Here is a 21,259-nt window from a genome sequence, read left to right as displayed (position 1 = left end):
CAATCATAAATTATGAGAGAGAGAGAGTCACGAAAATATCTCGTAACTTTAGATCTTGGCCACCAAACCTTGACATTTAAAGTAAAATCAGCAGTCTCCATGAAGAAAATCATGTGGCGCAAATTTTCCACGCAATCACAAGATCAAATTCCCTTTTCTTTTCTATTCTTTTTTTTTCTTAACAACGTTATATCTATACTCGTAAACCCATTTGTTCAGTTTCCCAAATGACATGTTTTCCACATGCCAATCCAAAAGTTTGGCTACAGATAAGACGTTAATAATGAGAAGTAAAGCAAAAAGGATTACACAAGTAAAATTTGTACTGACTCGTTACATAAGGCCCTCTCATCGGATTAAGTAGCAGATCCATCAGGAGAAATAAGTTAGTCTGGCCCAATCTTGCTGAGTAACACACAATGGAACACGCAGGTGAATTTGGTGGACTCTCGGCAAGTTGCAGGCACCAAGGAACAGATGTTTCGGTTGAATGCCTTATTGAAGAATCATGTGGAGCCAATGAATAAGTCCTCACAAAGACGACAACGCCAACGCAACATTTCGTGAAATCCGGTCATGAACAGGTTCCTGGCCAAGTAAGCAATAAATTTATCAATTTGGCTTTCATATGATGTCAATAGTGGATAGAGTGATTCCATGTCCTGCCAATCTCGCTTACGGAGAAAAATTTACCTGGGTCAATGGCATTTCAAACGTTGACTTTGTAATTGTCTCGTACAGGAATATGTATCTGCCAAGCAAAATTCACAACAGTAATTATCTCCACTTGTTATCCACCTATGTTTGCAAACACATCTACCAAAACAATTGGAGAAACAGAACAAAACAGCCATAATGCGTTGCTTGGGTTTCAGGAAGTAAACCGAAGATCATTAGAAATCCATCCTATCTACCACATTCCCTATTAACTATAGCTTCTAAAGGCTTCTTGACTAAAGCACAATAGAAGCAACACAATCACTCTTCCTTTTTGACCCGGGAGATCTCTACACAAACATGTTCATTAGCTTTCTCTACGTGAAGCCATCGCAAGCAAAATTCCAACTTTGGCCATTAATTTAATACTTTTTCATGAATCGCAGATTTCACAATATATAATTGAGCAAAATGTGACACTTCCAGAGACCTATAGTGCAGGAATTTTTACTAAATGTTCTTAAAGCGGAAGAATTGTTCTGCAAACACCAGAAATGAGACTGCTTTAAATGCTAAAACGACAAGCAAGACATACCTCCATGCCAGTTCAGCAACAAGTTCTTCTGGGGCCTCAGGCAGTACCTAATATTTAAACCAAGCAAGATTAGATAAACCATCTCCTGTCCACCATAAGCATAAGAAGATCCAATAGTACTTCCTCGAGTTAAGTACCTCATCTTCATAAGGATTGCAATGATCTTTGAACCATAGCCTCAAGAATTCCTATAAATTGGGAATCAAATTCAGATACTGCAGGAACATTTCAAGAGGACAAGTGACAATATTAAAATAATCCATCCATAGCACATCCAAGGAAATTGTTATTCATCCGTTCAGCCATTATTTGGCAGCAGCGCAGCACATGCCTTAGCAACAGTAACAATGACCAGAACCAGGGACAATATTGCATACCTTGTCGACATTTTCAGGCTCAAGACCATTTTGAAACCGTTCATCATAAGACTGCGCTATCCAATATCTACTTGAGTCAGGAGTATGCACCTGTAGTTCCATGCCCAAAAAAATAGCACTATATCATGATGTAATACCATTTCCTGATTTAGTCAGAAGGACACGCTGTGAATGTGTCAGTGCATACAAGAGAGGTAAACGGAAGGAGGAAAAGTAAACCTCATCTATCAAAAGAATGGAACCGTCCTCAGCCTTCCCAAATTCATACTTTGTATCCACCAATATAAGGCCATGCTCTGAAGCAACATGCTGCAAAGTAAGGTGGACAGCACTTCCAATTTTAGTGAGCAGTTGTGCTAGATTGTAAAGAGTGAATATGATTGTTATAATAATATTAACAGGACATTTCCATATGGAACATTTGTGACCAGAACCCAAGCACTTCATGTGAAGACACAGAGGAAAAGATTAGGCACTGACAGGCAATTACCTCCCCACAGAAAATATTTTGTTTTTATAATATGGGCGTCCGAACCTTCATTCAACTAGTTCCCTAGGATACATGCTAACAGCCCTCCCCACATGCATTAGGTAAGAATTTGGAATCATCACATTTACATAACATCACATCATATCACATCAGCATCAGAAGGAACACGTATTCTAAATTGCGCGTATATTTGCAGCCAAAAAATTCGTGATGGAAACAGTATTGTGGCTAAGACTTCTCCCATCAACAAATAAAATGTCATCGCCCTAAGCCCCATTCCTCGTGACCACCAAATATCAGCACTGTGGCCACTTACGGTACTTCTGAAATGAAGAAGAAATGATAATGCCTGATGAAGTGAAGAGATCAACACTTACCAAACCCTTACATTTCTTGAGTACCCATGCCTCTCCATCCAACAGTTAGATAGTCAAGAAGCTAGAAGACAATACCAATTCACATTTTTTAGGTTTCAAGCATCTCGCGTAAGACGTGACGAAGGGGAAAGTTCACTACAATGCTAGGCAAGAAAGTTCAAAATTCATGACAGTATTCTGGACACTTTTCCTTCAAGTTCAGTCTCATACATCAAAAGAGAAACTAAGAAAGAAATAGAACAATGCACCAGCAAAAGGTCACTTTTCTGATTATTATATCCCGGTGATGAACAAAAAGGAGAAAAACAAGTGCAGCCAATAAAGTAAAATGAAGTCACCTGTCCATACTCAAACAATTTCAATGCTTTCATACTGACTTCATCATAGTCATCTTGAGTCATCAGCCCACCTTCAACAATCTGACAGGAAAATGCAAATGCAATATGATAAGCTAACTTAGTAAGGAGGTACAAGAAAAGTTAGACAGAGTATTAAGTTAAGAGTTACCATGCCAACACCCATCAACACTGATGCATCTCTCTCTCTCATGCGCATTTATTCTAATTTCCAGAGCACAGCTCCATACACACATGCCAAGCCTTAAACATCTCTATCTATTCTAATTTGCAAAGTCTCTACTGTAAGCAGCTTCATTTAGATAATGAGAGCAAACCTCTTTTGGTGTGACAGGTACATCATGATCTGCCGCTTTGGTTGTAGGTGTCAATATATTTGCAGGCAGCCTCTGGTTCTTCAGCAAGCCTAAATGTATTATAACATCCTTTAAAGATAGGGAAAGAAACATCAGAACACACTCAAACTAGATGGAAGAAAACATACCATCTGGGAGAGCATTGCCACAATAATTACGGATTCCTTTTCTGTAGACAGTCCATAATGATGTATCAGTACTTCCAGTCACAAAACCTCTGACTGCAATTTGAGAATTAAAGTTGGATCAAATATTGCATCCTACAGATGACTTCGATTTAAGTATTGTTTTAAAATATATATATATATATATCTCAACTTAGGACTTTAATCATATTAAATGTAAAATGCACTGACATAAGAAAGCAATCTGTCAATAAGACACACTGGGGCTATCTTCAGGTACCGAAACTTTTTTATTAACTTGTGCAACAAAAATCCTGAAGGATCACGTTCGACATTACTTTACTTTACACTAGTGAGCCTGTATGTGTTTTGGTTAAAAGAAAGCCAAATCAAAAGCTAGCAATAACTCACCAACAAATTCAACTGGAAAGACAGAACACTTCTTTGCAATTGTAACATTTTTATCAGGAGATGCTACTACAGCATTGGAAGTGATGTGCTTCGTTCTATCAAACCACCACAAGCTCGTTTCATTGAGGACCTGAAAAGGTACACACGGCATAAACCATTTCGTAACCACCAAAGAACAAAACGTAAGTGTGTAAGCTAAAATCCAGGAAGTAAGGATAGCAGTTCAACACACCTGGCCCTTAAAAGGTATGGAAGCAAGAATCCGATCAAATGCACTTTGCCTATCAGTCGTAACCAGGACAAGATAATCGCCGCCGTCATAGATGTCCCTGACCTGCAATTCTATGTGCTTAACATCAAGCAGTACCAAAATTTACTTTCTCTAACAATTAAACAAACGGAATAAGAACTTCAAGAAAAAGACCAACTTCTATGCATTTCAGTGGAATCATAGCACCCCAGATTACATTAATAACAATCCAGAAGGAATGACTGATTTTTTTCACAGAAAGTAAAAGCTGGCATTTGAACTCATACAAATATTGCAGCTTTGAATCAACCGGTCGAAAAAAATCAAATCTTTATGCTCCAGGCAGCACCAGTCACGACTCAAATTTACTCAGTAGCCTAAAGAAACGGCAAACCAGAAAACCCAACACGACCCGGCAGGCAATTCACCTTGCCTCTGGTTTTGGACTTGAGACCGGGGACCGTCAGGTGAAGATTCGTCTCGGCAAGGCAATTCGACATCGACCCTTTAATAGCTTCGGAGACCTCGTCCTTGCGGCCGCCGGTGATCAGAGCGTCGAGGGACGAGTGCTTCTTCTGGTCCTGACTCTGGCTCGCCATCGCTGATAAGCAGAGAGGAGAGGAATTCCGAGACCTCGTTCGCGCTTGCCAGAAAGGAACCGACTTTTGCGGAGGGCGAGCGACGGGCGTTCGACGCCTATCGGTGGTGAGGGTTTTGACAGGGTTTAAGCCCGGCAAGCGCTGAGCCATTGCGTTGCTCCGACGGGGAAGGAGATGCCAGCAGTGGAGTGTGGAGCTAGGGCTTCTTTATCAGACGACGCTGTTCTTCGAAAAGGAGAAAGTGTCCGGAAAATTTTAAAATGACAATGGGAGTTTGGGCCCAAACGCCCAAGAGATGTAATAACGTGGCATTTTTAAACTAATCAAGGGTCTGTTTGATAATATGCGAAATAATGTATGATTCTAGTCTTTTGTTTTTCAGAAAAAAAAAAAAAACACACAAATCCATTTAATAAGTATTTATTTTTAGGAATAAATTTAGAACAAAATCAAATATAAAAATAAATTCCTTTTTATTCTTGGGAATAACTTCAGAATGAAGCATTTTCTTTTTTTCTCTTTTCTTTTATTATTTTCCTATTCTTCTTCTTATTTGTTGTCGCTCGCCGACCTCGACGATGGTCGGCAATTGACCAAACGAGAGCCGAGAACCAACGACAACATTGTCAGTGCCTAGCTATTAGTGAGGCTCGACTTCACAATGGCTAGGTGAGGTGGAGCCTCACCAGGTGACAATCCAGCAAGGTTACTTGCCCTCATCTAGGCGATCGCTAGTTATGGCCAAGGCTAGCAACCCGCAAGAAGAAGAAGAAAAAAAAAAAAAAAAAGTGTAATAAAACTATTAAAAAATTAAAAGAAATTTTATATAAAAAAAAATTTGTAGGTCATATTAAACGCATTTTTATTTCGGGAGTAAAAATTTTATATAATTTATAAGTAGAGATTGTTTCTCGGAATAGAATGATTATCAAATGCAACCTTAGTGAATTTTGTGTTTAGTTATTTGGATTTTTAATCATAATAGGATATGAAATATAGGGATTTTGTTATATTACATCAAATATTTGGTAATTATAGTAAGAAAATTTAATATATTCACAACATATCGTATATATCGTTTAATATAATGACATATTAATATAAATAAAGCACAAATTTTACAAATGGAGATAGTAAAAATCACTTGCGACACTCATGTCTCCTCTATTTTTTTGTTTTTAATTTTATTTTACTTTATTTTTTTAAATAATTTCTTTTTATTTCTTTCTTCCCATTCCATAATTCTCTAATAAAATTTTATTGAATAGAAAACTATACTAATATACCAAAACTATTAAAACACATAAAATATGTAATAAATATATATTCTTATATTTAGTTTATATTATAAGATAGAATTAAATTCGAATATATAAATAAAATTAATATTAAATTAAAAACAATATTTTTATTTTTTTGATATTTCGAATATCGTATATTATAATTCAAATATTATTTATATTGATATATAATTTTATATTTGTTAATTTAATAATTTTTTTAGAAAAATAATTTTCCTATTATAAAATTAAAAATCACATCTACCTTTATCCCACCTCCCTCATAAAATAATTTTATATTGTTTATATCCCTCTTATATCAACTTTATTATGTTTTGAGCATACACTAAGTGTGAAATAAGATTAATTTTATCATATCTTAAATTTTATCCTAACCACCAAAGGCAGCCTAGAAGTATATAAAAGGCAAAAAGTTTCCCAATGGGAATTTCATTGCTAAAAAAGTCTTGGTATTTATTAGTCAATTAAAATATCAATTTTCGACCAAAATTAAAATATCAAATTTATTTCTTCTCTTTCTTTCCTTGCGGGTCTCGCTTTCATTATTCTCTTTTCCTCGCACAAGGCTCTTCATTTTCTCTTACAAGCTATTATTTTTGTCCGTGCCTTCCTACTCCTCAAGTCATTGAGCATTCAAGGAGAATATTTTATGGCACTGACCCCATTGTTCTCCACACTTTCATTGGTGCTAGCATTGGGCTCATTGTTGACCTTGTCAACGAGCCTCTTTTCACCGTTGCACACAACCTATTCTTACGGTGTGGAAGGTAATACTGAGAAGCACCGCCTCTCTCTCTCTTCACTTTTCTAGATTTTTCTCTCCTCTTGCGAATGTTAAAATGTAGAGAAACAACAGGTGTCTCCACCATGTGTAGGCATAAAAGTCTTAAGGCAACAAGCGAGTTGTGTGCTTTTGGATGATATGAAGTGAGATTTGAATTAGTGATTTAATTTGATTGGAGTTTTCAGTGTGGTATCTGAATGTGAAATGCAAATTGTGTTTTTGAATACTAATTACTGGGAGCACACTACTAAAATGCCCCATTTGTTCTTTCGTTTGTGTTGTAATTGTTGCTTTTAAGCCATAAAATGTAATTGTGTGTGGAGTTGATCTTCAAGCCAGCTCATGAATAACCATTTCGTAATCACACATTTGTTTAACCCATTGTCTCAATCACTCTTGCTTTTATGATAATTGACAGCTTGGCGCGATCCACTTGCTCGACATGGAGGATGACTTTTCTACGGGACTTGTTGGGATTGTTGGTGTATGTTTACATTGTCTTTGTGCAATCAATCCAGCCATAGGATTTTATGGGATCACAAAGAAGAAATTCAAAGAAACAATACGACATCCTGGGTAATGAAAAATTGCTTGAACAGCGAAAGGATTGTGTTGAACTAGAGACCCTTAAGAGAATTGCATGCGACGGAAAGAAGAGAAGCAAGAAGCAATGAAAGAAAAAGAAGGAACAAACAAATAAGAGTTGACTAAGCATTAAATGGGAAGTAGTTCTAGCAGAAGTCGTGGGCTATTATATAGATGGTATGGTCAAAACGCAGAAATTGAGAGTGCGAAAGTCAAACGAGGTGTGGAAATATTAACATAATATTGTATATGGCATATTAATATAAATGAACTACAAAATATAAACAGAAATGGTAAAAATCACTCACGATACTCATTTCTACTCTATTTTTTAATTTTATTTTACTCTATTTTTAAATAATTTCTTTTTTATTGCTTTCTTCCCCTTCCATCATTCTCTAATAAAATTTTATTAAATGGAAGACTATATTAATATACCTAAAATATTAAAACGCATCAAATATGTAATAAATACATATTTATATTTAGTTTATATTATAAGATAGAATTAAATTCAAATATATAAACAAAAATAATATTAAATTCAAAAAAAACCAAAATTTTATTTTCTTGATATTTTGTATATTATAATTCAAATGTTATTTATATTGATATATAATTTTTATATTTTTTTAATTTAAGGAGTTTGTTTTTTAGAAAAATAATTTTCCCATTATAAATTAGAAATCATATTTACATTTATTCCACTTCATTTATTCCACTTCCCCATGGAATAATTTTATCCGACTTATATTCTTCTCATATTTAACTTTATCCTGTTTTGAGTAGACATTAAATGCGGAATAGAATAAATTTTACATACCTTGAATTTTGTCTTGATCGCCAAACACAATCTAAGGCTGCGTTTGGTCGACAGGATAAAACCGTGATAGGATATGTTTTATCCTATCTCGTGTTTGGTAGTTGTCTAGGATATGATAAGGTCGGATATAGACGGGATATAAACCGGATAAAAAAATCCGAGGGGGGAGGTGGGATAAGGTCGGATAAGATTTCTTTTATCCGAAACCTAAAACCCTACGCTTTTTTTTATTTCTCTGTCGTTCACCCACATACAACTCTCTGTTTCCAAAGTATCGACGTTGAAGCCTTCTCCTCAATAGCTCTCCGATTCTCATCAAAATTTTACGAAAGCTTCTTCCTCCGCCAAGGTAAGACCCCCCGTCCGGCGATCGCTCGCCGGTCGCCCTCCCAATCGATTCCCCCACTCGCCGGGTCACTTAGGCTTGTCGGTCTGCCCATGAGCCCAGGTCTAAATTCCATATGCAAATCTTGTTGCCGGGCTGATGCCCCACCGATGGTCATCGAGGGTGGCCAAGGGTGGCTGAGGTTCGCCTAGGGTCTGGGTTCGCTCGTGTGGATCGACGAATGTGGGGCTGGATCGCCTAGGGTCTGGGTTTGCCATGTTCTCTCTTTGCTCTGTCTCCATTTACCTGCTTCGCGAGGATGGCGATGTTAGTTGTTAGCTTGTTTCGCTCTTTGTGTACTAGTTCGACCAAGGCTCATTTCATTGGTTCTAATCAATTAGCAAGTCTCGCGTGCCACAAATTTAGAGTGAGTGGTTTTAATTTATGGCTCTTGAGAGAGAGTATGTGTTCATCCACACCCATTTCTCAGAACAGGAGGATGAAGCTAAAAATTCTTTGTTGGGTTTTTCTTCTCAGCAGCTTCATCACCGCAATTTCTTATCTCTGGGTTTGTTCGTCCGACGGTACTTTTTCTGTACAGACCCATTGTTTGCGGGTAATTTTCACCTCACTCATTAACATGTGTTATGAGTTAATTGATCAATCAATTTGTGATTTTTCTTCTTTTTATTGGATTTATGAAATTTATTTCAAAGGTTATGTAGATATAGATGATAGCAGCTGTGTTTTGGGAGAGGAAGAGGCGATCCGGTTACTGATCCTTTACTTGAATGAGTTCTTATTGAAGCTCGGGGTCTTTTTCCCGCTCTCTGGAGACCAGGAACCACGGTGAAATGTAACGTACTTTATAAATGCGAATTGTTCAGAGATCGTTCGTTAACGTGATTAACTGTCTTTGCATTCTCGTGACATCTGAAAAAAAAAAGAAAAAAAAAAGAATGAACTTTGGACTTTATGCTTTGATCTAATTGGGCATTTGTTTGATTTGGTATTGGACCGTAAAAAATGGAAACAAATGAAAAACTTGTAAGAGAGAAAAAGAATTCATGTTTCAAAGTGAATATATTGAAATTGAGGTTATTCTAAAACGTTTGATTTGAAGGGGTATCCAAAAGATTAGTTCAAAGGAACGGAAAAGATTATTACGGTGCGTAATCATGAAATTTGATGAGAATCTGTTAATTTAAAAGATATATTGTTTTGGATGATTTTGTGAATATTAAACCTGTAAATTTGTACTTGCCTAAGTTATTGTTTTTAAAACATCCGAATTTAAATCCGTAGTTCACAAAACCATAGATTTTATAAGATATGAGGATATCCAATTTTAAATCCGTAGTTCACCAAACAGTAAATTGGATATGATATGAAGATATCCGACTTTAAATTCGTAGTTCACCAAACGGTTGATGGGATATGAAGAAATCCATGGATTTTTTATCCTATCTTATCTAATCCTATCCCATTTAGAAATCCGGACGACCAAACATAGTCTAAAAGTATATAAGCGACAAAAAGTTCCACAATCGGATTTTCATTGTTGAAAAAGTCTTGGTATTTATTAGAGTCAAATAAAATATCAATTTCCGACCAAAATTAAAGTTTCGAATTTATTTCTTCTCTTTCTTTCCTTGCGGGTCTCGCTTTCATTATTCTCTTTTCCACGCATTTAATGTCTTGGTTCTGGACTCTTCATTTTCTCTTACAAGCTATTCTTTTTTGTCTATGCCTTCCTACTCCTCAAGTCATTGAGCATTCAAGGTGAATGTTTATGGCACCGACCCCATTGCTCTCCACACTTTCATTGTCGCAAGCATCGGGATAATTGTTGACCTTGCCAACGAGCCTCTTTTCACCGTTGCACACAACCTATATTTATGGTGTGGAAGGTAATATTGAGAAGCATCGCCTCTCGCTTTTTTCCCTTTTCTAGAATTTTCTCACCTCTTCTTGCGAATATTAAAATGTAGAGAAACAATAGGTGTCTCTACCATGTGTAGGCATAAAAGTCTAAGGCAATAAGCGAGTTGTGCGCTTTTGGATGATATGAAGCGGAATTCGAATTAGTGATTTAATTTGATTGGAGTTTTCAATGCGGTGTCCGAATGTGAAATGAAAATTGTGTTTTTGAATACTAATTACTGGGAGCATGCTACTAAAATGACCCATTCGTTCTTTCGTTTGTGCTTAAGCCATAAAATGTAATTGTGTGTGAAGTTGATCTTCAAGCCAGCTCATGAATAATCATTTCTTAATCACACATTTGTTGTGATTCATTATCTATATTTGTTTAACCTGCTATCTCAATCACTCTTGCTTTTATGGTAATTGACAGCTTGGCACAATCCACTTGCACGACATGGAGAATGATTTTTCTACGGGACTTGTTGAGATTGTTGGTGTATGTTTACATTGTCTTTGTGCAATCAATCTTTCATTAGTGTGAATGCAATCCGGCCATAGGATTTTATGGGATCACAAAGAAGAAATTCCAAAAAACAATACGACATCCTGGGTAATGGAAATTGCTTGAACAGCGAAATAATTGCGTTGAACTAGAGACCCTTAAGAGAATTGCATGCGATAGAGAGAAGAGAAGCAAGAAGCAATGAAAGAAAAAGAAGGAACAAAACTAATATGAGTTGACTAAACAATAAATGGGAACTAGTTCTAGCAAAAGTGGCGGGCTATTATAGAATTGGTATGCTCAAAACGCAGAAATTGAGAGCGTGAAAGTCGAAAGAGAAGTGGAAAAATCAAGCGACCGACCGGCGAGCGTGCCGGAAGACGCGGATGTTCCGGCGACCGAATGGGCATTCCGTACAAGGGCACAGATTCGGACAGCGTGTCGGAGGAATCTAGCGGGGGGGGAGCGAGGCCAGGACCCCGTCCCGTCGTCATCCCACGTGCGCTTCGCACGCGTGTGGCCACCACGTGGCGTCACGTCACGCGCGTCAAGAAGGGCGGCTCCCCCACGCTCTCGGTCTTTTTCCCGCCGCGACAGCACACGTCGCGGCGACCGGTCCAATCCCTCACTGCCACGAGTCAAACCAATGACGAACTTTTTTCTTCTCGGCATTAATTTTTGTTATCTCCATAGTTGCGTCGAATCAATTAAACTTAGAAAGCGGAATTTACCAATAAAATAACATAGAAAGCGCAGACAGAATATCTCGAATGATTGCATGCAGTGCCTCTATTTATAAATATATATTTATATTTGGAGCAATTAGTTAGGAAAGGGCGAGATTAGATATAGAACCCATTTGGATTTGCAATTGTCTTAATAGATATATCATAACTGAATATCCCAATGCAACCTATTTAATGGTAGCATTTCAAATGTAAAATGGATAACGTCATCGTACAACTTTTTCTCAGCACTTTTGTAGCATGAATAAATTGTGTCAAAAAGATTCATGAAAGTTTTAAATGTGTGCCATTGGAGAAAGTTTTTATATACTTAAAATGATCAAGAAAAACCTTAACTGGTGGTAAGCTTAACTGATGGTGGGATTGTGAAAGATCGAGAAAATGAGCATGGCGTACAAGAGTGAAATAAAAATTTCCGGTAAGTAAGTAAAGAATAAAATAAAATTTGAAATTTGGATCCATTTTGAGAATTTAAATTTTCAAAAATGAAGAGATTTGGTGAGTGACCACTTGCCAATGTGTGTGTACAGCATCTTACAAAAATATAAATTTGAAATCGGAATAATTATCGAATTTACTTGAATAGTAGTAGAGATAAATTATAGCTTTTCTCTTTTGTGGTCATGAGATAAATTACAAGTTTTTGAAGGAGAACCCTTTTTATTTTTAGCCTATCGTTCCACTTTGGGAAAAGCTCCCTTGCATGTCATTGGTTAAAAAAAAAAAAATTGGAGAAAAAAATTCAACCGAGGAAGATAAAAAAAATTATATTGGGGATCGTTAAAAAATAAGAGATTTATAGGAAAACAGGAGAGTAAAATTCTCCTTCTAAACTACATTTATCGGTGTTATTCATTTCGCATGTTTCTCTAGTAACCTTTGCCAAAAAGTCGAAAAAATTAACCTTGAGTTTATCTACAGTTAAATTAACTTTCAAATTTTCGATCACACCTTCTAAGTTGCTATCACGACCCTCCATCCAATCTAATCTATAACTACAAAATAAAATTTTAAGAACGATATAAAAACCAAAACTAATTCCATCCACTTTTACCAACTTCATCCACCTCCTCAAAACAATTAGAAAAGAAACAACTACTCTAATCTTATATTAAGTAACCATCAACTTCATCTATCTTCCTTTTATAACTACAAACCCTCTCCATCTGTCACATTATAATATCGCTCCATGCAAGCATGCAGCGTGTGCTGTCCACGAGCTTCTCTATACATAAATAGTTGGGGAGACATAATTAGGCGACTGGAAAAATATTAGGGTATATAAATTCCATACTACTAAATAAACGACTCATGCCATCTTAAATTAGTGTTCTTTTTCCTCTTTTTCCCCATGAAGACGTGCCGCCTCAATTAATCGAAAAATGTCTATATACTTCCAAGCGAAAGAGAATCTCTCTAATGGCTGTTGAGTGAGAATTCCACTTGCAACCTCTCTCTCTCTCTCTCTCTCCCCCACCAATCTCTTTTGAATTTTCAATGCCTTTTTCCCTTCCGTCCCGGTTTGGTTTCTTCTGAAGTCGTCGTCATCATCCCCACCATCCACAGATCTTCCTCAAAAATATCCCAAATCGAAATGTGGAAAGCGCAAATCCGCCAAATAAACAAACAAAAAAAAGAACGCAATTTCTGCGCAGGAAACGGGTATTCGGGTCGGACCCGAGACCGTCGCCCGAAAGGCCCGGGACACGTCGGCCTGGCTCGCGTTGCGCCAAAATCCGAAGGAAGGAAGGAGTGAAGAGAAGAAAACCCCTCGTCTCGACACGAGCGCACCACCATTCTCTCTCTCTCTCTTCTCCCCAGTCAATCTTTGTCGAGCGAAATCCCACCCGACGCCCCGACCGTTCGCCGGAGCCTCCCGATCGGAGTTTCCTCCGGCCCGGGATTTCTAGGGTTTCCCCTCCCCCCCTCCCCCGTCCGCGCCGGGCCCTCCTCCGATCGCTCGCCGATTCCGAGACGCCGCTACCGGCTCCGCTTTTCGTTCTCATTGCGATTTGGTTCCGTCGATGGGGTCGTCATGCGCTCGTCCGGCACGGGTGAGAGGTGGGTTCTTCTTTTCTCACCTCTCTCCTGCGCCGGTCTTCGATGCGCTTCTCCGTTTGATGGGTTTTCCGTTGTTGGGGAAAGCTTGCTGATTGGGTGAGTGGGTGGGGCGTGCAGTTTCGGTTTGATCTGTGCTGTGGGTGGCCGGCTGTTGGGAAGTCGGCGTTTGGGGAGAAATGCGTCGGCGTTGGTTTTGTGTGCGAAAGCAGCCGTTTTTTTTTTCATTTTGAGTTGGTGTTCTATGTGGTGGGGGAGTTCGTGTCTGAAGCGTTTTGACGACCGGGTCACTAGAGAAGTGAAAAGGGTTTTCTTTTTTCTTTTTGTTTCCGTTTCGATTGTCTCTTAGCGACCTTAGTGCTGTTTTTGCGGACTGATCGAGTGGGACTTTCTGATGGGGTGTTCTCTTCTTGGAACTGGGATCGGATTGGGAAGTATAGTGAAAAGGTTTTCTTTTTTCTCTTGTTTCCGTTTCGATTGTCTCTTAGCGATGTTAATGTTGTTTCGCTGACTGATTGAGTGCAACTTTCTGATGGGGGTGTTCTTTTCTTGAAGCTAGGATCGGATGGAGGAGTGTAGCGCTGATCTCGATTGCTTGATTTGCCGATTCTCCTGAAAATCAGATTGATATGTTGCACTTTTTCGGGTAGTATTTACTGCTCCTTTTTAGGCAGTATTGATGAGGAAAAAGAGGAAAGGGAGTGAAGCTGATGAGTCTACTCAGCTGCCGGAACTTTCGAGATCTGTCCATGATTTGCAGTCGTCGAATCTGAGGTCTCATTATTCGTTGGAAGGTTATACGAGGCTGAAGAAGAGGTGCAAAGAAGATGCGGGCACTGAACCTGTTGCTTCCTGTAAAAGTAGGCTGGCGGGCATCGCCACAGCTCCGCCTTGCGGCAGCTCGTCCTTGGTTGCTCCTGGGAGAGGTTTAAAGAGGAAGATAGGATGTATAGACGTTGCTACCCGAATGGGTCGGAAGAAAAAGATTGAGGATGATTACATTTCAGGTGACTCAATTGGCCAAGGAAAATTTGGTTCTGTTTGGCTCTGTAGGTCTAAGATCACTGGTGTGGAATTTGCCTGTAAGACTTTGAAGAAAGGGGAGGATTTAGTTCACCGGGAAGTGGAGATAATGCAGCATTTATCGGGAGATCCGGGGGTTGTAACGTTGAAGGCAGTGTATGAGGAGCCAGAATCTTTTCACCTGGTGATGGAGTTATGCTCTGGGGGACGTTTGATTGATCAGATGGTGAAGGAAGGTCCTTTTTTAGAGCAGCGGGCTGCAAATATATTCAAGGAGGTGATGGTTGTCATCAAATATTGTCATGAAATGGGTGTCGCTCACAGAGATATCAAGCCCGAAAATATCCTGCTTACACCCTCAGGAAAGTTGAAGCTTGCAGATTTTGGACTAGCCATGAGATTCTCTTCTGGTATGGTTTCATTGATGAAATTTTGCTTGCTCATAGACTTCAGTCTTACAATTTTTTTTCTTGTCAGTGGCTTCCTTCACGAATTTCTTTAGCGAACTCTTTAATCTTAGTCTTGAAGAGTGCAATATATGATACACTTCGAAGCATCAGAAGATCATAGTGGAGTGCATATGATTCCTTTTGCGTTTCGTTTTCTTTAGGAAGGAGTTTTGGTGGCCCTTCTTGATGGTTGAGGTTATGGAACCGATGTATTGTCCCAGTCATCACCTTTCTTGAAAAGAGAGAACATATTTGCACAATAAAACTCAGAGATACTTACCCTGTAGCAAGCTGCACTTAACTACATAAGTAACAGAAGGACAAAAATTATTGGTTGCGTACCTGGAGATTATAGTATCAATATTGAGCCTCAATTTTTTTCTTTTTCCGTCTGATAAGGTGGGGTATCTATGGGAATGAAAAATAGCGATGACTATTAGAAAAATAATAATTGATAGAGTATGTATTAATGCGAACTTTCACTTCATCTGTGCTCAGCAAGGGAATCCAGTAACAATTGTAGTGGGAATGTGGTAGGGAGTTCTTCTTCTTCGTCTTCTTCTTCTTCTCCTTCTTCTCCTTCCTTCCTTCCTTCCTTCTTTGGGCAGGGACGGGTCTACAATTTCGTCTTAGTGAGGGCAAATATTATCTACAAAAAGCATTATTTTACCGTTAGAAAGCCTGGTAAAAATTCATATCATGTAATTCTTTGTTTATCTATAATCGTTTTAAGATGGTTTAATGAACTTTATCCATTTCGTGGGGGCAAATCACTTGCAATAATGACTTATTGTGTTCTTTTGGAAATTTTAATGGGGACAGAACTCAATTTCAAGGCTAAAAAAATGGATTATTATTTAAAAAAATTCTAAAACTTTAAGTATGTTATTATAACTCTAGAAAAATGAGCCGGGTCAAGAACCCTCACATCCCGACACATAAATCTTTCCCTGATTATTATTGGTTATTTGTTCCTGAAGAAGACTGTGGATCCAATCTTTGTATAGGCCGTAGATGCATGGGTTGGTTTTCTACTTGTCAGTGTTTCAATTCAAGACACCTTCAATGTTGTTGTAATTGAGCTGAGTTCCTTGTAAGGTGATGTGTTGAATGCTCTCAGTTATCTTTCTTACACAAACTATCTTAAGTGCAACTTAAGTGAAAATATATGTTTTTGAAATTAGTTCTGGAATAGTTCCCCCTCAGTTTATGTGCTATGCATATTATATCTCCTTCTCATACATATTGTTATCCTTAATTCTGTCTTTTGGCTTCTTCTTTTTTTAATATCATCTCTGCCATTATGTGGATACTAAGCAAAGTCAGGGAGCTTTCTGTCTCTTTCTAGATCTCAAGATCAATATTCAAAAGTTTTGATGCATCTTACATGAAAATGGGCTATTCTCGGAGATTGATTATTGTGGAGAACCATCTCTACTGACATGGTTCCTCCACAGGTTACGTATGATGGTCGTTGCTTTTCCTTTTCGTAGCTGAATAGTTACCCTCAATTCTCTCCTTTTTCCATGAATTTTTTCAAGTAATCTGTAATATGTGTGGATGCCAAGTTAAGTTAGGGATCAGTTTCTAATCATCAGTCAAGATCTCAAGTCATATTGATACTTAGAGTTTTCCATGTCAAGACTTAGTCTTGTGCTAATATTTACACATGCCGCATAACAGGTCAGAGCTTAACAGGTTTGGCAGGAAGTCCCGCTTATGTTGCTCCAGAAGTTCTGATGGGGAATTATTCTGAGAAAGTTGATATATGGAGCGCGGGTGTCCTGCTATATGCACTCTTGCTGGGCGCTCTTCCCTTTCAAGGTGACTCACTAGAAGAAGTCTTTGAGGCAATCAAAAGTGTGAAGCTTGATTTTCAGTCAGGCATATGGCAGTCTGTGTCCACACCTGCTCGTGATCTAATTGCAAGAATGCTGACAAGAGATGTTTCCGCTAGGATAACTGCAGAGGAAGTATTAAGTAAGTTCTTGATGCTGTTTTCTATTTTCTTTTTCAATTTGAACTGATGGATTTGCCGATTGTTGTTTAGATGAAAAATTTTATGCCCCACTTGCAAACATTTATTGAACCGACTATCTTGTGGTATCTGTATCTCTCCGAGCGAAAAAATGGCTCATGGCTTTGGTTTGTCTATTGCCGAAATTGTTTGCTTTGGTCACTGCTGCTTGTGGTATCCATGGTTTTCATAGTTCTCTGACTATATGTAGCATCAAATATAACACTTGGGCTAAGGTTCAAGTCAGTAGTTTTTCGGGCAATTGCACCAAAAATTCAAGTTCCATGCTGAAAAAATGCCAGCTTGCTAACTGGTATCCCGCCATTCTATTTTTGGACCATTAATTAAGGAAGGTGACGTTTTATCGGTCTTCTTCACTTTCAACTGCATTTTATGTTTTGTTGGCTTGTTTTAGTCAAAGTATTTATCTGCTTGTTGCCGTGACTTTTAATTTTGCCTTCTGAGCTAGTTTAATGTAAAGTTGCGCTCCGAAGTTGTGTTCTTCTCAGTTGCATTGGTTAAGATGACTGCTAATGTTGTTTCAGGGCATTCTTGGATCTTGTTCTACACCGAGCGCTCAAAACTAAAGAACCAAGTGGCAGCTTCCTCTGTACAAGTGTCTGCTGCACCTGGCCTTGAGCAATGTGGAAGCAGAGTATGCTCTGGTTCTTCCAATAGAGGCTCAAGACTTCCATCACCCTCTAGTCTGAGCTGCGAGCCTGAGGAGTTTGATGAATGTTGTTTTGTGGATGCCCTTTCAGTTGCTATCTCACAAGTTAGGATTTCAGAGCCAAAGAGGAGCAGGCTGTGTAGTCCCACAGGCCCAATAGAGCAACAGTGCTCCTCTAACATAAGGTCTAATACACTCTGTAAAGCTTTCTGATCTGCTGACCGACTAATGACATCAACATGGTCATCTCCATTGCTTTTAAGTTGGGAATAAGTTCCGTCTTCGTTCCATCTGCGTCTGGCGTAATCTCCCTGGAGCAAGTGATGACAATAACCAGCTGATTTCGGTGGAATTGGAATAGTTGGCTCTGGATCCTGAAAATATGCTAAGTAACTTTTATTCTTTTATGCATTTCAATAATGGTCTGAAACACTAACCATGTGAACTGATGGAATCATTGTACAGAGAATGTAAATAGTTTATTGAGTACTGTGATTTTCCCTCCCAAGCCAGCTTGCTCCTTACCTCAGGAAGAAAAAAGGACTGCTGCCTCTGAAGGTCGTGTTTTTTATGTCTCTAAGTAGGGCTCTTTCAACCCGTCGTCGGGCATCCATTTAATTCTAACATCATCTACATGGTTCATGTGGGCATATGCACCGGCTTCTGCTTCTGTTTCTGTTTTAACGATGGTTCAGCTCGGATGGTGACAGGGGATTGTGTCCCTCTTGCCATCTAGGGTGGATGTACCTGGTGCAAGAGAAGTGTTAAATCTGGTTGAGTTTTTCCACCTGACGGTGGATAGGGACTTACACTAACTCAAAGTACCAGTTCCTACTCGTATTAAACTTTTGGTCTCTCATTTAAAAGATCACCCACGTACTGCTCTAGCTTCTATTTGAATATAATATATCCAGGCACAGATCTCAGAAGTAAGATCGAGCCTTGACAGAAATTTGCTTGGGTACTCCACCTTTGGGTTAAGTAATAGAGACTGGAGTAGACAGTTTTCGAGGATCTATATTGAATCGGTCGGCTTGGGAAGGGAAATTTTATTATTTTGTTGGAGGTCAAACCACGATCTCCGTAGAGGCTCCCAGAATTTATGACACTGTCCTGCTTCTGCCTTGCATGTTAGCAAGCTCGGCCTCTTCCTGCGGAAGCGGATTGCCTTTCGAGGGACGGCACTAGAGCCCACGTATTTAAAGTATTGACGCATGCATGTGATATTGTCAAGGCTAGACTTTCAAGAAAGCTTATATAATTCTTCCTGGTCGAATCTCTCTCTTAGGCCTGTCAAGAAGCTTAAGAAGCAACCCCCCTCCCCCTCCTCCCTCTCTCTCTCTCTCTCTCTCTCTCCATGGACCTTGAGAAGCACTCAAAAGTACCAACCAAACGCCCCAAGGGTTGCTCCTGTCAGTCGCCTACGCTCGTCATCTTATTCACCTTGACTCCGCTTCTAGTTCTCCTTCTCTTCCGCATCCAATCTTTCACATTTTCCACGCCTTCCGGTTCTACTTCTTGGGAATTCTTCCAGAAATGGACGGCGATCACGATTGACTCCACCACGGACCACAGTTGTTCCGATAGACTCGGCAATCTAACAGCCAAGCTCCGGGAGTCAGTCACTTTCCTCCCTCTCAAGGACCTGAGATATGCCGACATGGAAGCTGCCATGTCTGGGAATACTTGGTTCATGAGCTCCTTAAGCGACACTGTCGAAGAGAACGAAGCAGAGCACCTCTATTTCCCTTCCCAAGGATCCAAGGGAAGAATCTTATGCATCAAGGGGCGGGATAGCAAAGATGGCAGCAAAAACTCTTATGCTTTGGCATGGCCTGAGAGCCTTCCAGAATCAGCCACTCTCTTGGAGGGCCTGAGCTTTGTATCAGACACCTACTATGACTACCTGAATCTGTGGCACGGGTTATACGCAGTGGCACCTTTTGTTGGGTGGTCAAAGAAGAACCAATGCTTGAAGCCAACAAGGTGGGTACTGTTCCATTGGGGTGAGCTCAGGAGCAAGATGGGGGCTTGGGCTCAGAACCTCATGCGAGCAACCTACGGAGATGTCGCCGTTGAAGTCTTCAGGGGAGGAGGGGACGGACCGTATTGTTTTGAGAGGGCAGTTGTGATGAGGCACAATATTGAGAACATGGGGAAGAAGAAGAGGGTGCAAGTTTCTGAGCAGCTGAGATGTAAGGCAAGAGAGTTTTGCGGGATCAACACAAGTAGTAAAGGCAACGAGGTGAACGAGAGAGGGGAACCGGTCGTGAACATGACTTTACTCATGAGAAGAGGCTCGAGGTCGTTCAAGAACGCCTCGGCCGTGGTTAACGTGTTCACTAGGGAATGTGAGAGGGTGGACGGATGCGCCCTGAGCGTTGTTCAGTCCGAAGATCTGAGCTTCTGCGACCAGGTTTGTTCTCTGCACCATGTTCGTGAACCTGCTGCTTCTCTTCTTCTCTCTTATTTTATTGGGCTTTCCTGGTTCGACGCTACAGTTTGTACTGTAGACCATATTAAACAATGTCGAAGATCACGTCATGGTCGGCGACAGTTGATTTATTAGGCTATTTAAGTTCTCCAATCCCCATGAAGGCTGACTACGAGCTGAGATTTAGGGTGGAAAGTCGCAATTTCAGAATAGACATGTGGATGAGGTCATCAAGAGCTTCGGAAGATGGGAAATCCTAACAAAATATCGAGGCTTCAGAGCGACTGCTATCTTCTAGAGTAATTCAAAAGAGTTCATCAGTACCGAATTGCTGGTTGATCTTTATGATCAATTGAACTTGCGTCCTCAGTTTTAAAACTCCAAACCAGGCATTGGCGCGTATGCTGCCATCAACTTCCTAATAAGTGTTCTATACGTGCTCATACATATGTTCCTTAATCTTTCAGGTGCGAGTGATGACTTACACGGACATCGTGGCGACCCCACATGGCGCACAGCTGACAAACATGCTCTTCATGGAGCCGGGCAGTAGGGTGATGGAATTCTTCCCCAGAGGATGGTTAGAGCTCGCAGGCATTGGCCGACATGCCCACCGTTGGACGGCTGAGCTGTGTGGCATGATACACGAGGGCACATACTGGGAACCGCTGGGGACTAAAGATTGCCCCAACCCTCACCAGGATCTCGATTGCTTCTTATTCTACAAAGATGGCCAGGTGGGGCACAATGAAACATTCTTTGCCGAGTGGACGAGAGACGTCCTCAGCCGAGTCAGAGAAAGCAAACTGGAAGAAGCCAAGAAGCGTTTGCAGCCTAAGAGAACCACCTGCGTCTGCTAGGGTCGTGATTTGTCATTCCCCAGTAAAAAGTTTACCGGCACTCCTCCCCTTAGATCTCTCTCTCTCTCTCTCTCTCTCTCGAGGAGGGAAGTTTGATGGTGTCTTTTTCAGCAAAAGGTCAACGGGCAGAGTTCCCATTGTAAGAGAATATGAACACATACTA

The 21,259-nt window shown here is 39.7% G+C and overlaps 3 protein-coding genes across 7 annotated transcripts; 2 read left to right on the top strand and 1 right to left on the bottom strand.

Moving 5' to 3' along the window:
- Nucleotides 1–100: 100 nt before the first annotated feature.
- Nucleotides 101–4,833, bottom strand: LOC104448005 (phosphoribosylaminoimidazole-succinocarboxamide synthase, chloroplastic). Its single transcript, XM_010061768.3, has 12 exons — nt 4,423–4,833; nt 3,977–4,078; nt 3,745–3,874; nt 3,337–3,429; nt 3,170–3,258; nt 2,835–2,915; nt 1,849–1,938; nt 1,630–1,719; nt 1,390–1,440; nt 1,253–1,299; nt 694–751; nt 101–588 (listed from the first exon to the last, which is right to left on the bottom strand). The coding sequence occupies exons 1-12, from the start codon at nt 4,741–4,743 to the stop codon at nt 532–534; spliced, it is 1,209 nt and encodes a 402-aa protein (XP_010060070.2). The 5' UTR covers nt 4,744–4,833; the 3' UTR covers nt 101–531.
- Nucleotides 4,834–13,552: 8,719 nt separating this feature from the next.
- On the top strand, nt 13,553–18,359 carry LOC104448006 (serine/threonine-protein kinase PEPKR2). 5 transcript variants are annotated; one of them, XM_010061770.3, is made up of 4 exons: nt 13,553–13,646; nt 14,203–15,076; nt 16,799–17,095; nt 17,678–18,015. In XM_010061770.3, exons 2-4 carry the CDS (start codon nt 14,323–14,325, stop codon nt 18,013–18,015), a joined length of 1,389 nt encoding a protein of 462 aa, XP_010060072.1. In that variant the 5' UTR covers nt 13,553–13,646; nt 14,203–14,322. The 5 variants fall into 5 exon arrangements, with proteins under 5 accessions (XP_010060072.1, XP_010060074.1, XP_010060071.1 ...); XM_010061772.3 differs by having other exon boundaries at nt 13,559–13,646; nt 14,199–15,076; XM_010061769.3 differs by lacking the exon at nt 13,553–13,646 and adding an exon at nt 13,749–14,090.
- A 776-nt stretch (nt 18,360–19,135) lies between these two features.
- Nucleotides 19,136–21,233, top strand: LOC104448009. The gene is made up of 2 exons (XM_010061774.3): nt 19,136–20,218; nt 20,704–21,233. Exons 1-2 carry the CDS (start codon nt 19,160–19,162, stop codon nt 21,094–21,096), a joined length of 1,452 nt encoding a protein of 483 aa, XP_010060076.3. The 5' UTR covers nt 19,136–19,159; the 3' UTR covers nt 21,097–21,233.
- The last annotated feature ends 26 nt before the right edge of the window (nt 21,234–21,259 follow it).

The sequence above is a fragment of the Eucalyptus grandis genome, chromosome 6 (assembly GCF_016545825.1).
Source record: "Eucalyptus grandis isolate ANBG69807.140 chromosome 6, ASM1654582v1, whole genome shotgun sequence".
In the NCBI taxonomy this organism is placed as follows: domain Eukaryota; kingdom Viridiplantae; phylum Streptophyta; class Magnoliopsida; order Myrtales; family Myrtaceae; genus Eucalyptus; species Eucalyptus grandis.
Note: the sequence above shows the minus strand (reverse complement) of the source record. Positions and strands in the feature narration are given on the sequence as shown.

What these genes read in the sequence shown, in the direction of transcription:
- LOC104448005 (XM_010061768.3), bottom strand. Translation starts at nt 4,743, where the DNA reads ATGGCTCAGCGCTTGCCGGGCTTAAACCCTGTCAAAACCCTCACCACC. An exon ending in CCATACCTTTTAAGGGCCAG is followed by an intron (nt 3,875 to 3,976) that starts GTGTGTTGAACT and finishes GTACCTTTTCAG; the next exon opens with GTCCTCAATGAAACGAGCTT. An exon ending in TGGCAATGCTCTCCCAGATG is followed by an intron (nt 3,259 to 3,336) that starts GTATGTTTTCTT and finishes TAATACATTTAG; the next exon opens with GCTTGCTGAAGAACCAGAGG.
- LOC104448006 (XM_039315663.1), top strand. Translation starts at nt 14,323, where the DNA reads ATGAGGAAAAAGAGGAAAGGGAGTGAAGCTGATGAGTCTACTCAGCTG. An exon ending in AGCCATGAGATTCTCTTCTG is followed by an intron (nt 15,077 to 16,798) that starts GTATGGTTTCAT and finishes GCCGCATAACAG; the next exon opens with GTCAGAGCTTAACAGGTTTG. An exon ending in AACTGCAGAGGAAGTATTAA is followed by an intron (nt 17,096 to 17,677) that starts GTAAGTTCTTGA and finishes ATGTTGTTTCAG; the next exon opens with GGCATTCTTGGATCTTGTTC.
- LOC104448009 (XM_010061774.3), top strand. Translation starts at nt 19,160, where the DNA reads ATGGACCTTGAGAAGCACTCAAAAGTACCAACCAAACGCCCCAAGGGT. An exon ending in ATCTGAGCTTCTGCGACCAG is followed by an intron (nt 20,219 to 20,703) that starts GTTTGTTCTCTG and finishes TTAATCTTTCAG; the next exon opens with GTGCGAGTGATGACTTACAC.